Source organism: Triturus cristatus, chromosome 7 (genome assembly GCF_964204655.1).
Source record: "Triturus cristatus chromosome 7, aTriCri1.1, whole genome shotgun sequence".
NCBI classification, from domain to species: Eukaryota; Metazoa; Chordata; class Amphibia; order Caudata; family Salamandridae; genus Triturus; species Triturus cristatus.
The window spans coordinates 1,267,954,695-1,267,971,518 of NC_140590.1; the positions used below are offsets into that span (position 1 = coordinate 1,267,954,695).

The 16,824-nt window shown below is 41.7% G+C and overlaps 1 protein-coding gene across 1 annotated transcript in view; it reads left to right on the forward strand.

Annotated features, from left to right (window-relative positions):
* Positions 1 to 15,339, forward strand: part of DOC2A (double C2 domain alpha) — a 930,537-nt gene extending 915,198 nt beyond the window's left edge. The window contains exons 9-11 of the mRNA XM_085618777.1: positions 82 to 163; positions 8,910 to 9,006; positions 9,116 to 15,339. Of these exons, the coding sequence (XP_085474903.1) occupies positions 82 to 163; positions 8,910 to 9,006; positions 9,116 to 9,252 (316 nt within the window). The 3' untranslated portion in view covers positions 9,253 to 15,339. The remainder of the gene's footprint in view (positions 1 to 81; positions 164 to 8,909; positions 9,007 to 9,115) is intronic.
* The last annotated feature ends 1,485 nt before the right edge of the window (positions 15,340 to 16,824 follow it).

The window sequence follows — 16,824 nt, forward strand, 5'->3', positions numbered from 1 at the left end:
TGTCAGATCCTTAATTTTTATTGTTTCACCTTCATGGGTGTCGCCGTTACCTGTTACTTAACTGCAGTTATTTCTTGGCAGGTACCTGAAGCCTGATGTGGAGAAAAAGTCAAAGCACAAGACAACTGTCAAGAAGAAAACCCTAAACCCGGAGTTCAATGAGGTAAATGGAAAGTGAGGCCCACATTCTGGTACACTGCAGGGATCATTTTATTGCCACAGTCAGTTCATCTCAGTATAGATCCACACCACCTATTCCCTACACATCTCCCTAGAGAACACCTCCATCCCAACAACCAGTACATCTCGTCCAAGAACTTCATCACCCACAACATGCACCTCTCTGCTGAGATCTCCATCAGCTGAATCCAGCCCACTTAGCAGATATCCTCTTAATCAGTCATTCCTCATAGGTTCCCTCACATCCCCCTAATGTGTAGTTAGCGAGGCTGCCTTGTAAGCGAGATCAGGCACAATCCAATCTTCCTTCCAACTCAAGTATATCTCAAAGGCAAGGGCAAAAAAAGGGCATTCCAAATCTTATTTGGTTAAACGTTGGTGTGGTCGAAAGCAAGGGGAAAAAAGCAAATAAGCTGTGTGAGATACAGTGTAACTAATGCACGTCGGATTTAAACAAAGTGAAGTTCTCAGACTCTGTTCTGCTATAATAATTTATTCATTATGGGGGCGTGACATGGCGGGTCTTCTTATCTGAGGCTTTACTGGATCCTTTCCCATCAAGGTCTATACATTTTATATTCTGACCTCGGAGATTGTCTGGCTACTTGCCTTGCAATTGTGGCAGACCGGCACTTCCTCATTGGACATTTTGATGCCCTGCTGCTGCCTCAGTCCTGTTGATAATAGTAGCAAAAGAAGCTGAAGCGAGAACCTGCTGTACACTGTTGAGCTCGCACTGCTGCAGGAGAAAAACACTGTGCTCTTTCCTCTAATCTCTTGTGTACAGCAATCTGTACCGGAGTGCTCATAGCCCGACGTCAATGGTTTCCGGCCCAGAAAGGGGGAACTGACGTGACCTGGAAATATGGTGTAGGGTATGCAGGGTTACAAACTGCCAGTGAGGAATGTCTTTTGTTATGTCCTTGGTGGGACCCTGCAACAGTGAAAGGATTTGATGGAGCTTGCTGGACAGGCCAGCGACTATCTTACTGTGAAAGCAAGACGGTGAGGGCACATGGATGCCAGCTCTGTAGACGTTCTGGGAGAAGAAAACCAGAGACCAGAAGGGAACTGATCCCCATAAGTAGAGTGGAATGTTTGGCAAAATAAGGAGGTGGTGTTGGCTGAATGCTATCCCATCATGTGTTAGGACTGGAGACTTTCAGTGCAACCACCCTACACCCCCTTCTTTCCAGACAAATTGGTGCTGAGTAATCGGGAGGGGCTTCTTGCCTAAAGTTGTAACTCCCTTGCACATTGGGCAATTGATCATGCTACCAGCATCCCACTCATCACTTGAAACAGAAGGAGAGTTCTATTGGTTGGATCCCAAAAGGGTTTCAATATATTTGATATCAATCATACTAAGGATGATCAAGTGGATGTCCAGCTCTTTGTGGAGTTCTATGGAACAAAGAAAGGGAAGGCTGTGCAGAAGATAACCCTGTTGATATGTATAGTCCTCTGCATCAAGATCTGCTACACACTGGCCAAGAAGCAACATCCGGAAGGTCAGAAAGGACATTTCACCAAGGCCACAGGCGCTACAACTACAGTGGCATGAGGTGTAACTGTTCTTGAAATCTGCCATTTAACAATGTAGGCTTCAGTGCATACGTTCACAAAACAATTCTGGTCTGGTGGTGGGGACACTTCGTTCATTTGATTCAGCAAGACTTTTTTATTTGAGTTCACTCCACAGACCCATCGCTTTTTGAAGGTACTGCTTTAGTATCTATCTATTTAGATGAGGATCAAGTTACTTACCTTTAGCAATGTCCGCTCTGGTGGATACTTTGCTTAACTTCAGCTTCTTCACTGCTCTTCCATCTCCCTGTTCAGTGCAGCGGCCTTCTTTTATCATCCAAAAAAGCCTCCAGGTTAGTGTTGCCAACAATTATTCACACTCTGTGTTTGAGGTCAAGGAAAAGGAAAGAGACAAGATACATACACCAGCATGCACCAGTAACAATAGAGGGGGAGACTGAATTTTATGTAGAACCTGGCTGACTGGCAGTGGTAGTCAAATAAGCCCTTTAAACGGACCCAACTAAAATAATTTACCTTCGATATGCGAACAAACAGTATTCAGTCTCTTAGAAAACATACAACTAGTAACTGAAGCTCACAAATCAAGCAAGAGTGTAGCCACATCAATAGGTTAGGACCAGGCATCTTACTGAATGTCACTTATTCAAAGGGAAAAAAAATGAAGAAAGTTGTTCTGGTAAAACATTCCAGTTGCGCATGTTTATTCTGAATTCTCTACATCACTTATATTTACCAAGATTTCTAGTGCATTTGTGATGAATGTCTTTTATGGAAAAAGACTCATTCAAATCTATATTTTTTAGATCAGTTAGATCCTATCTTGTGCCTTCCTTTCCCATGTGCTCTTTTAAGGTTGGAGCCAACCAGACAGTACAGCTATGGGGTTTGCTAAAGACGTCTTGGGGACATTCTGAAAGCTGACCTCGCAATGCATTCTGCCCATTACTCGCCATTGGCTTTGTGATTTGTAACTCACAATTACTTGCTTTCTATTTCCTGGATTTATTTGTTTTAGGCTATCCTGTTTGAGTTAGTCCCTCCTGTGGAGCATAGCCTGTTTACCACTGATCCTTGTTCTCTTCTACGAGTGCTGCTTTCTGCAAACAGGTCTTCTTATTCTGTTCTTATCTTGTCACATTTGCTGTGCATTCACATATTGAAGTCAGATGTCAGGCTCTGTCTGCCGAGGAAGCTTGATGTTTACTTTTCCCTCTCTGACTCCCAAGTGTGATGATTTATGTGACAATCTTACTGTCTTTTGGGATTGTGAAAGGAAAGGCTTTTTTCTAGAACACATCAAAATGTAAATATCTGTAAATTATCTGTGCAGATATTTCAGAATATGTCAGAATAAGGAAAGCACAAATGGAGCACATTTTTTGTAATTCTGAAGTGTGGTGGAAACAAATATTTTAACACAATCAAAACAACTCAATACACTAGATGATGCCATTTCCACACATTATCGTTTGTGAGCTGTATAGTTTTATCAGTAAACCCATATGAATGTGTAAATGTATTGGTCATTTCAATTGAAAATGTGTTATCTTCAATGGCAGTATGCTACTACAACATACATACTCCATACTACGCTACTCCACTCTACACCACTCCTCAACACTCTACGACACTCTATGCTACTCTATGCCCTCCATTCTTTGCCAATCTGCTCCACAACACTCCACTACACGCCACCCACTCTATTACCCTTCACTCTGACACATCAAGCCAGTCTATGACATGCCACTCCCTCTTCGCCACTCCCTCTTTGCTACTCCACTCTATTCCTCTTCACGATATGCCACAATATTCTACCACTCCACTCTATGCCAATCCACTCTACACCAGTGCTCAGCACTCTACTCTACGCCATTCCACAACACTCTAAGCCACTCCAATTTGACATCTTGCCCACTCTATACTATGCCACTCCACACCCCTCCACTCCACGACACCCTAGTCCACTCTGTGCCACTCCACTCTACAACATTGTACTCCACTCTGACACTCTATGCAATATGATTTTATCGGTAAAACTGTATGTCTGCGCAAAATGTAATGGTCATTTCAAATGAAAATGTGTTGTCTGCAATGGCAGTGCACTACCACACCATACATATGCCACTCCACTCTACGACACTCTGCTCCACTCTATGCCACTCTATGCCCTTCCACTCTACCTTAAACCTCTCTGCTTTATACCACTCTACTCTATTCCACTCTACTGTATTCCATGCCACTCTAAGCTGCTTTACTTCAGTTTATGCCACTCTGACACTCCACTTGCTACTCCACCCCACCGTACTCAACTCTATGCCACTCCACGCCACCTTACTCCACTCTAGGACACCCCACGACACTTTACTCCACTCTACACCACCCCACTCTGACACTAGTCCACTCTAAGACACTTTATTTCACTCCACATTATGCCACTCCACGTCACTCCACTCTACGACCCTCCAATCTGACACTCCATTCTATGACACTCTACTAAATTCCCTCTACATTTCTCAACACTTTAGTCCACTCCACTCCACACTACTCCCCTCCACTCTATGCCTCTTAACTGTATGCCTCTCCATTCTGCACCACTCTACACCACTCCACTCCAATCCACTCAACACCACTCCACTCCACTCCACAACACAACACTGAACTCTACTCCACAACACTCCACTTTACTCCACAAGACTCCACTCGACTCCACAGCACACCACTCTACTCCACAGCACCTTACTGCACGATGCTCTACTCCACAGCACTTAATGATACTCTATGGCACTCCAGTCTACTCAACTCTACTCTATGCCACTCCACTCTATGTCACTCCTCTCTACACCACTCTATGCCACCTAACTCTATGACACTCTACTCAACTCCACTCTGTCACTTTAGGCCACTCTACAACACTATACTCCATTCTACGCCACTCCACTCTCTGACAGTGTACTCAACTCCACTGTATGACACGCCACTCTGACACTACTCCACTCTAAGACACTTAATTCCACTCTACGCTATGCCACACTATGCCACTCCACTTTATGTCACTCAACTCTATGACACTCTACTCAATTCCACTCTACACCACTCCACTCTATGCCACTTCACTCTACGATACTCTACACCACTCTATGCCACTTAACTCTAGGCCTCTCTGCTCCACTCACTGCTCCTAAACTCTAAGACACTCCACTTTATGACACACCACTTTATGACACTCTACTCCACTCTACACCACCCTACTCTACTACCCTCTATGGCACTTCACTTCACTCTACACTACTCTACTCACTCTTGGCTACTCTACAACACTCTATGACACTATACTTCACTCGATGCCATTCCACTCTCCTCTACGCAACTTCTCTCTAGGCCACTCTACACCTCCCTATGCCGCTATATGACACTACACTCTATGCCACTCCACTTCATTCCATGCTACTCTACTCCACTCTATGCCACTTTACGCCACTCTCCACCACTCCACTCTGTCACAACTCCACTCTAAGACACTTTATTCCACTCTATGCTATGTCACTCCATGCCACTCCACTCTATGACACTTTACTACCATCCCCTCTATGACACTGTACTCTATGACACTCTACTCCATTCTATACTACTCCAGTTTATGACACTCTGCACTCCTCCACTCTAGTCCACTTTATGTCACTCCATTCTACACCACTTTACTAAACTCCGTCTACACCACTCCACACCACTTTACTTCACTCTAAGCCTCTCCACTCTACGACACACAACTCCACTCTACTACACTCTATGCCCCTCCATTCTGTGCCACTCTACACCACTCCACTCCACTCTACACCACTCCACAACACTGAACTTTAATCCACAACACTCCACTTTACTCCACTCTACTCCACAGCACTCAGCGATACTACACTCTACTTCACGTCACTCTACTCCATGGCACTTAATGATACTCCCCTCTACAACACTCCACTCGACTACACTACACTCTATGCCACTCCACTCTACGCCACTCCATGCCACTTAACTCTATGACTTAACTCCACTCCACTCTGTCACACTAGGCCACTCTACAACACTATACTATACTCCCCTCTACGTCACTCCACTCTCTGACACTCTACTCAACTCCACTGTATGACACTAAACCACTTCTCTCTAGGCCACTCTCGACCTCCTTATGACAATATACGACACGCCACGCCACTTTACTCCACTCAAGGACACTCCACACTACTACACTCCACTCTACTCCACGACACTCTACTCCACAGCACTTAATGAAACTCTACGGCACTCCAGTCTACTCAACTCTACTCAACGCCACTCCACTCTATGTCACTCCTCTCTATGCTACTCTATGCCACTTAACTCTATGACACTCTACTCAACTCTACTCTGTCACTTTAGGCCACTCTACGACACTATACTCCATTCTACACCACTCCACTCTCTAACACTGTACTCAACTCCACTGTATGACACTACACCACTTCTCTGTAGGCCACTCTCAACCTCCTTATGCTAATATACGACACAACACTCTACGCCACTTTACTCCACTCCACTCTGCTACTTTACTCCGCTTTATGCCACTCCACTCTGACACTACTCCACTCTAAGACACTTTATTCCACTCCACTCTATGTCACTCTACGCCACTCCACTCTATGTTACTCAACTCTGACACGCTACTCCATTCCACTCTACACCACTCCACTCTATGATACTATACACCACGCTGTGCCACTTAACTCTAGGCCTCTCTTCTCTACTCACCGCCCTTAAACTCTAAGACACTCCACTATATGACACAGCACTTTATGACACTCTACTTCACTCTATGACATGCCACTTTATGACACTTTACTCCACTCTACAGCACTTCCCCCTACGTTATTCTACTCACTCTAGGCTACTCTACAGAACTCTATGACACTATACTCCACTCTATGCCATTCCACGCTATGACACTGTATACTACTTCTTTCTAGGCCATTCTACACCTCCATATACCACGATATGACACTACACTCTATGCCACTACACACCACTTTCCTCCACACTCCATGCAACTCCACTCCACGACACTTTAATCCACTCCACACCACTCAACTCAGACATTACTCCACTCTAAGACACTTTATTCCACCCTACGCTATGCCACTCTAGGCCACCCCACTCTATGACACTCTACGACCCTCCACTCTGACATTCTCCGACACTCTACTCCACTTTATGCCACTCCATTCTATGATCCTCTACTAAACTACTCCCTCTACACAACACTCCACACCACTTTACTTTACTCTACGTCACTCCACTCTACGACACACCTCCACTCTATGCCACTCCACTCTACAACTCTCTACTCCACTCTATGCCCCTCCATTCAGCACCACTCTACACCACTCCACTCTACACCACTCCACAACACTGAACTCTACTCCACAACACTCCACTCTAATCCAAGCACTCAGCGATACTCCACTCTACAGCACTCCAGTCTACTCCAGTCTACCCCACAACACTCTTCTCTGCTCTATGACACTTTACTCCACTGCACTCAGTGATACTCCACTCTACGGCACTCCAGTCTACCCCACAATACTCTACTCTACTCTACGACACTCTACTCCACTGCACTCAGCGACACTTCAGTCTACGCCACTCTACACCACAACACTCTATTCTACGACACTTTACTCCACAACACTCCAATCTAAGACACTCCACTCTACGACACTCCACAACAGCCCTCTTCACTCTACGCCACTCAACTCTACAACACTCCAATCTACTCTACGCCTCTCTCCTCTATGCCAGTAGCGTTTAGCCATTCTGAACAGCAGCCATGCTGGTGTACAATATGGCTAAAACACATTGGCAAAGCAAAGCCGATGCTTGTGCATTTTCCCTTCCCTTATCCACCCTCCCCCCCCGCCACCTCTGTCTTCTTTTTAATTGCAGTCTTTTCAGTTTCATCTTTGTATTTTCGCCGGCCAGCCTTCTCTGCTCCTTCCTGCATGGTTATAGTATTTATAGAAAAGACAGTAGTAATTGACTATTGAATAACAAGTGTTTTCTGTAATTTTCTCCCTTTCATATTTAATTATAAAAATGATTGCCATTTTTTAACATGCTAGTGGTGGGACTGCATCCAGTGTTATTTCATGGATTCATGCACTTTACGGAAAGTAGTTTGACCATCTTGGAGTATTTTTCACTAGAACGTTTTATTTATATGTTTTCCATCCAGAGGACACTTACCAATCTTTCTAGAACTCAAGGCTGTGTCTAATCTACTTTTAGAGGACTTAGCCATTTCCAGCAAGTAATACTGCACCTAGCATACGTCTATTCCGAGATAATACCCTTCAGGTCAATTTATGCATGACTTTCCCAATTCTGAGTGGTTAAACATTATCATTTACCACTTGCCCTGAGGGTGTGGTCAATGGGATCAGGCGACCGGCTGCAAGGTGGGAGACAGTCTAGGGAGGTTGTCAGGTGACAGGCCAGTCTCTACACTAGAAGAGGTGAGGGTTCCTTCCTCCCTGTGCCCTAAGAGGGGATCAGGCAATGTCTTGGGCCGGGCTACGATTGTAGCTGATCCTCTTACAATTATGCAAGATGGATTTTCTAGCTGGTAAAACCATGCCTGTAGGTTCCACACCTGGGAAATCCAGGTGTGGGACACGGCCCCAGTTGTAATCAGGAAGAGCAGTATCCCACCCAGGGGTTCCGTTATGTAAGACTCGTAGTCAGGCCCCATGCCCCAAAGCTCCATACATCTGTTACTACAGCTTACTGGTTTCATACCTATCCAGCAAATTCGGGACCTGTTTCTTTCCTCCTAAAAGTGGACGCTGAGGTAGCATATTCTGTAATGACCCTTACTTGATCAGAAAATGTTAACCAATTCTGGTGCAACAGTAATTTCAACTTCTTAAACCTGCATGACCCACATCCATTGTATTCCGTCCAGACCCTTAATCTGAGGGCTCCGTTGAGCTTACCCTATCACCCAAACGTCTGCCATCTCCTCAGAGATCTCCTGTATCACCAACCATCACCTCTATCACCCACACCAAACACATTGAAAATCTCCACCAAGGTGAAATCACCGGTTTATGGCTTCCTGGCTTGTTCATTATTTTCATTCTGGCTTTCCGCAGGAGTTCTTCTATGAGATAGAGCAGAATGAACTTACTAAGAGAAGCCTGGAGATAACTGTATGGGACTATGACTTGGGGAAATCGAATGACTTCATCGGTGAGTGAAAACAAATTATCGGGGATATGGGTTTTCATCTAGTGTTCCAAAGAAGCGAGACTCCATCCACACACTCATCGGCCATCTTGTTTCCTCCTCCTTTCTGCAGGTGGTGTCACATTAGGAATGAACTCTAAGGGCGAATGCCTGAAGCACTGGACCGAATGCATGTCTGTCATAGACAAGACGGTGGACCACTGGCACACACTCACAAATGAGCTCCCAGGCTCCAACCTCAATGACTGAGATATCAGCTACACCTAGAGTAGCCATGGAATGACACAGGAATGGAGGGGGTGGGTGCCTCGAGGGGCCACATCCACGCTCCCCAGCAGTGATGGGAGACTCTTGTGCTGTCCTGCCTTCTGCTTTTCAATCCTGTAAGGGGAACAGAGCAGCACTCAAACTTGCTCTGTTCCATTTTTTGGATCTTTCCACCCCTCTCAGATGACACTGGTATCTTCCAATGACAGCTAGTGGCGTGAGTGCACACCGCATGTGTCGCACACGAAGTTGCACGTTTTACACACAGGTGTGGCATTCTGTTTTACGTTTGTGCAAGGTTCTACATTGTCAATGTTGAGGGGCACGGATGGAGTCAGGGTAGTCGTGTGAGTGTGTGTGTGTGTGTGGGTGTGTGTGGGTGTGCATGGACTGGGTTGGGAGGGATTCTTCTCTGTGTATGTATGACATTTGTTTGCAAAGGGCAAGGGTTTCCTACTATATTGCAAAAAAAAAAAACTAAGCAAAAGAACAACATATGGGAAAATATGCAAGTGTTTTGTAACGTTCTTCTTGGGTCATTTTGTTTATTGTAGGACAGGGGACTGATGGATGCAGGTGCCTCCTCTTTTATGGACATTTTATATCGAACACTGTCGTAATATCACTGCCAAAATTAGTCTAGTTGAATGAGAATAGTATTTATTGATTTATTTATTGAGGTGAGCAGCAACTTGGCAGTCCAAACTGAATTATGAGTACAATGATTCACAATAGTGTTTTATAATCACAGTTTATTCTGCATTTCTGAACCGACACATCCCCCACTCTTTATTTTTCACCAAATAGATGATTCGAAATATTTTGAAGAAACTCCGAAGGAAGACCAATTTCGCATAGAAATATACCGCACTGTAGAAGTCTAAAACAATCTACTAAACTTTTTATTCTACTCCAAAATCTCTGGCAAATGTGAAACCAGAAAAAACTTTCTTACTTGTCAAAATTCTCTGGAATTCGTTAAAGACTTGCACATTAATGACCCTCTGCATTTTGTTGCAGAGAATATATGGTTAGGCGTTGTCAAGATATATGTCCGAAAGTATGCTTTTCTACTCACATCCAATAAAGGTCTGCGGAAATTGTGAGTCTGGAGGGGGCATTCAACAACACACTTGTGGAAACCTGTGAAAGCATTGCACGAACAGACCAAAGCCTACAAAAATCAAATCCTTATGGAATGTGGAATATAAATAGCTGTGACATGTTGTTAAGGACAGATTGCTACCATGGCAATGCGAGAAGGCACTGCTAGAAGGCAACATCACAGTGTTAGAATTTGATAACGAGAACATCAACTTTCTCAGCATTGTTTCAGCCCTGAAATAAATCAGTAAACAATCACCCATGACTATGTTCCCTATGAACGGTTTTGAAGACTGTGGTATTTCAGGCAGCAGCCAGGGCTGGCACAGTAGGACACTCTTGACAGACCTGCCCTGATCTCTCGAGCGGTTTAGAATGGACGAGTTCATGCAAACAGGAAGTTCTACCGATGAGACGCAGAAAAAGTTTCATCTAACCGCTGGTTTATTTCTGGGGGGTGGGGGGAAGGTGTTGACACAGGCATGCGCTGGTCTGGCGAGACTTATTGAGAGGGCTCTAAAAAGTGCTACCAGGCCAGCCTAGAGCTACAGTGCACGTGCGCGGGCACGCGCGCCGCGCTTTACCGCGATTACTTTCACTTTCGCGGCCGCTTGGCATAGCCAATAGGTCTCGCTTTTGGGACCTTATAAGTATTTAGTTATGCAACTGTTGCATGGCTAAACACTTATAAGGTCCCAAAGGCGAGACCTATTGGCTATGCCAATGCTTGTTTACTGATGAAAACATCTACAGGGAAAATAAATGGAAATCCAGCATATTTGGAATCTTTGGTTTACCTTTTTCAGAAGAAGAATATTTCCTCAGTTATGAGCACTTTAACAACTCCCCAGTCAGACATTACCTTCGTCTGGAATGCATATGAAAGACTGTTTAAATAAAATAGACAGCCTCACGCTAAAGGTGGGCAAAATGCTTTTTTCCCTATCAGAAAAGATGCCCTCCTCTAGAGTACCAACTTTGAATTTCATTCTGTGCCACTGGACTGAGTAAAGAGCGACTTCATTATTCTTTCCCTCTCATCAGTGAAGATAAGAAAAGACAACACCATTGAAAAACTCCATAAACCTCACTATCCCGCCCATATCATCCCATTTGATATTGCTTGAAAAAATAAGTTTTTTTCATTTCGAGTAATTTTCTTTATTAAAATATTGGAGTGGATGAGGGTTTTCTATAAAATTTCATGGGTATTCCCAATATACATACATTCCAGACAATGCCTATATTACGAAATTGATCACCATTAAATATGCAAAGAGTGTATCAAAACGCTAGACTTGTGGGTAATATAAGGAAATTAGAGTAGCATAAAGTAGTGGTTATTAAAAATTCTTCTTCGAAATCCTGTGGCATTCCAAAACAAATGCCCATAATCATACTTTCTCTGTGTTCATCAAACAAAGCAGAGGGATGGTCTCGCAACAGGAGTGAACAGAATTGATTGTTTCAAACCTTTATTGGGAATTTGTTTTGAAGGGATGCATGCAGCGGTAAAGGAAATATGGAGTCATTCCATGAACCACAAAGAAAGCACAAAATAGTACTTTATAGTAAATCTAATTGCTTCATCTGGTATAAGTGAAACAATAAATCGCTACTTTTTACCCTTTATCTGATTTAATTGATTCCTCAAAACACTTCAGTTCTAATCAATAGATGAGCCCACAATACAGCTCCACCTCTAATATAACGCATAGGTATGACTAATTATAGTAATCCGCATTACAGGGCCTTCCAGTGTAGAGAATAAAAACACTCTTCACCCAGTCCTGCATAACAACAATAGGCATCCAGGAATGCTGCTCTGTTTGATGACTTCTGCTGGGGTTTTAAGATGTATTGTGATATCATTCACTGCACTGGATGGTCCCTTTAAATCTTTTCTAGGAATTTTGATTTTGTCCTATATTCAACTTTCCAGGTGTGTTGCTCTTCAGCTTCACTATTATGGGTCAATTTATTGCCCACAGCAGCACCTGTCTACAGCTATGATCTGCTTAGTAAAATGAGGACTCCCTAGGTCATTTGGTAGGACATTTTATTCACCGTTTGTGAAGGACTATATAATATTGCTCCAAATGAAAGGATACTCTTGGTCCCGAGCATAGGGTTTGTCACTTGCATACTTGCTTCAAAGACACCTTAGAATTTAATTAATGAATCCCATGATACTGGGAGCACAGGAGTCATATCTTGTCTTTGCATTGACATAAAGTTCAGCTGAAAAGAGGTACAACGAAATATAAGTATAAAGTGTGATAACAAATAGGAATTGGTAGCCTACCTCTGTGCCTGACTATTCTTAGTACACAGCTTCTACGTAGTCTCCAGCTTTACATTTGCTTTCTAAATACTACTGTATATCCAAGATAATGTTTTGTTTCATTCACAGATTTGGTCTCCACCACTCCTACCTAGAGCCAATGAAATGCATGAAACCTGATGAAGATATAATAGTCAAAGAAACAAATGTGCATCAGAAATGTATTTTTTTAAATTGCTTACATATGACACAATTGGTGTACTCCTAACTACATTGTTTTCATTGCACAGACCTGGGTGATAGAAATCGTGGTTTATAGTGAGAAATGCTCACTCATAATGTTGTATAAATGCACGCTACCGAAAGCAAATGAAAAAGTTATGAAAATCCTGCTATGCGTATTTTTTTCAGCTGCGGTTTACTAATTCTTCCTCTTTTTAATATTTTGTTCTTCCAAAAAAACATCTTTACATAAGAGTGTCCTTAGTAGATCAAGACTACCCCTGATTTTCCATTTTAAAATTATTCTGATCTGGAGAGCTCCATTTTGTTTTTTATTAATAAACTTTCTTGATTTTTTCAGTCAATGGAGCATTAGCAGTACAATCTAGGAGTTTCATTTGAACATTCAGTGTCACATTCCATAGCTTGGAGAGCTCAAATTTTGCATGTAGACAAGTCACCCCACTGCCCTATCCAGAAACGCCTGGAGCTACAGAAACTCCAATAGCTCAGAGGCAGAGTTAGCAGAAGACCCTCAATTTCCTTAAAGCTAGTTTACCTGTGGCATTATCAAATATTTCAGCATAGAGGTTATGAAGCAGGGAAGAGTTAACCACTGTAATAACAATGTCATACTAAAAAAATGTAAGTCTGTAATATGAAATCGGCAAAATTCGTAGGAAATGTTAATGAAAATCAAACAAGATAACCGTCTGCTCATTATAAGCTTAATTCCTAAAACATATATTTCAGGCTTCTAGGTACAGAGTATTTGGGGATTCTGACTAAGCATATCCGCACTTTCAATTTCCGAAAAGTTAGAACTTCAAAATTCAAAATCGGTTCATTGATTTAAAATTCAAAATGTGTACTTGTTTGTAGTAATTTTTATCCATAACTATATTAACTATCCTAAATACTATCTTATTGTGGAGGCCATCACAGAGCTGATTCCTAAGTCATTTCAATCCTCTGTAAATTTAATTTTGTAAATATAAAAGGGCTGTAAGCCTTAGTTACAATGAATTGCCTGGCTGGACATCTTGTTGTTTTTATTTCATTAATCTTTTCCCATCTTGTAAATAAGTATCTTCTGAGAGGTTAAAATCGATTGAAATGAAAAAACAGTTAATTAAAAAGTACATTCAGTTTTATACATTTTTTAAAATAACATCTATTTTTTTAAGATGGAGCACAAAACAAGGATTGGGAAGTTTGCAGATTTCAGGATGGCTGCCACATCTCTGTACATTAACAAATGGCAGTGAAAACACTTAAAGCACAGGGAAAATTAAACTATCTAAGTGCTGTTTTCAGTAAATATGCTTTTTAAAGTAATGGGTAACTGGGGTGTTTTGCCTCCCAAGGATGTTTCATATTATGGGATCTAGCCCTTTTTAAGAAACAACATCCCATAAGTGTGCTACATGGTACACATATTGGAAAAAAGAGCGATCCCCACTTTGTTACAGATCACATAAAAATATGTTCTTTCCATAGACACTAGCTAATGTTGGTGTCTGGTATATGCTAACTAATTCATAGTAGGGGGCCTTTATTTTCATGTATGTTGTCAATCAAATATGGCTCAGAAAAGAATTGACATTCTTAAAGTAGTGGTTAAATATGTACATTACCTTATAGCACCATGGTAGTACTTTGACAACAGAAAACCTATAAGGAGTGTCCAAAGTAATTATATTCTATATCTATATATCCCTGCAGAAAGTAGTTTCTTTTTGTAGGAGCAAACAGATATTCATATCTGCAGTAAATGTAAGAAGGTTCTAAATGGCTGGGTAGATATTTGCATTACTATAACATGGTTCATTACCCAACACACACGCTCATATAAATCACTTGGAGCATACAATATTTTCAACTATTATTGATAACAACAAATATTAAAGGGGCATACTCGATATCTAACAATAACACATAGCTTCTTCCAGCTATAACGACAGCAAACCTTAAGACTTTATTGCATTAATGGCATGGAATCCACAGTAAAATATTCAAACTCCTAAAGGGATTATCACAGTGAATGTTCATGTAAGGATGGCATGGCCATTTACTCAGAGCGATCTATTCACATTATTAAAGGAACAACCAGGTATCCACCTTAAAGTGATAGACAGGTATCCACAATGCCTTCCAGTCCATAGTAAACTGCATAGACTTTTAAAATAAATGTAATATTGTTACCTTATCTTCTTTGTTTCAACACAGGCAGTCTTACAATTTTCAAGAGCACTTCTTTTCTGCTCCACCAGGCTGTGTCCTAAAGGTGTCCTTTCTGGTGTTCCACTGTGCACTCTTTTTTGCGTATTCTTCTTGCATCTTCGGAATGTAGAACCTGTGTTTGTCTTTCTACCTTTGTTTGGTTTTGTTTCTTCTGCATGTTTAAGTTAAACTATAAATGCACTTGAATGGAAATCGAGAACAAAATAAAAATCTGGTCAAACCACCTTGTGGACTCGTAGTGTTTTATGTTTTTTGTTATAGTTTAAAAAAATATAATTGCCAATTGTACATAATACAGTGCACCTGACCACTTCCTAACACAACAAAACATGTAGATTGTTTGTTGTTGATTGTTTGTATTTAAGGATTGGTGGGTTCCTGTTTCTATTTCTTACTGTATTGTAAAAATTGTACACTTTTATGATGATTTTTTTATCGAATAAAGTATTACTTACTTACTTACATTAAGGGAACAACAAAGAAAACCTGGCCAAAATAGTGTTTTGATATTCAAGAAGCATAATTATCATGATGTACACATTACAACCCTTGTAATGTAGAAATGCACTAGCTACATGCAGCCTTTTCAACTTTACCACAGTAGTCTAATATGTGTTAAGTTGTATAGATGCCCCTAATGACTTGGCATCCATTACAGTTGGGTTTTTTTTCCAGTTCATCTGCATTTTCCTCACAATTACCAGTACAAAATATTTCTTTCACATATGACATCCGAGAAAGAAAGGAAATAAAAGACAAAGGGGCATATTTACTAAAGGTTAATGCAACACAAGGCAGCAAGCAAAGTTGCTGTGCCACATTGTGTGAACCGAAACAAGCTGAACAGCGCTATGTTTATTAAGATATGGAGCTCTTGAGTTCTCTACCTGTGTGGAGCACTAGAGGCTGCCTAGCGCCAACACAGGCACCCTTTCACTTTGGTGCAAGGGTGCCTACATTACAGCAGGATTGTTTTTGTGCATGGGAACGCTATGCTCCACCCATGGAATACCTGCCACGACGAAATATAATGCAGCGCAAGCCACTGCTTTGCATCACATTTCTTTACAAAGTCATGCAAGGTGTTGCAAATCGCTTTCTGTGTGGGTTTGTAAATCTTACTCAACTGTACCAAAAAGGTTTTGGAAAGAGAAGCAAAGACATACGTAAATACATCAGAACACATGATTCAGGTATTCTCCCCCACCTTGAGGAGGGTAGTTGTTTTATTTTATACTGTTGTTTAATGTATTACACAGGTTAGGCACACAAGAAATGTAATATAATAACACTACTTTGCCACAACATTATAAACTTGCTATATGGTTCAAACCTGAAGATGCACAAGTCAACATCTCCACCCTTCTCTCTCTCTCTCTCTCTCTCTCTCTCTCTCTCTCTCTCTCTCTCTCTCTCTCTCTCTCTCTCTATATATATATATATATATATATATATATATATATATATATATATATATATATCTCTATATGTACACACACACACACACACAAACCCCCCACCCCCCGAAACTGAGAGACGCAATACACCAGGAGTATAGAAACTAAAGAAACATACACCACTATTGGACGTACATAAGTGAGACTTGAAAGATGCACCTTAAGTTAATGCACTGTGTCAATGATTCAAAAACGTGGTATAACCATGTCAATAATTCTATAAAATCGTGTAAAAACTATATT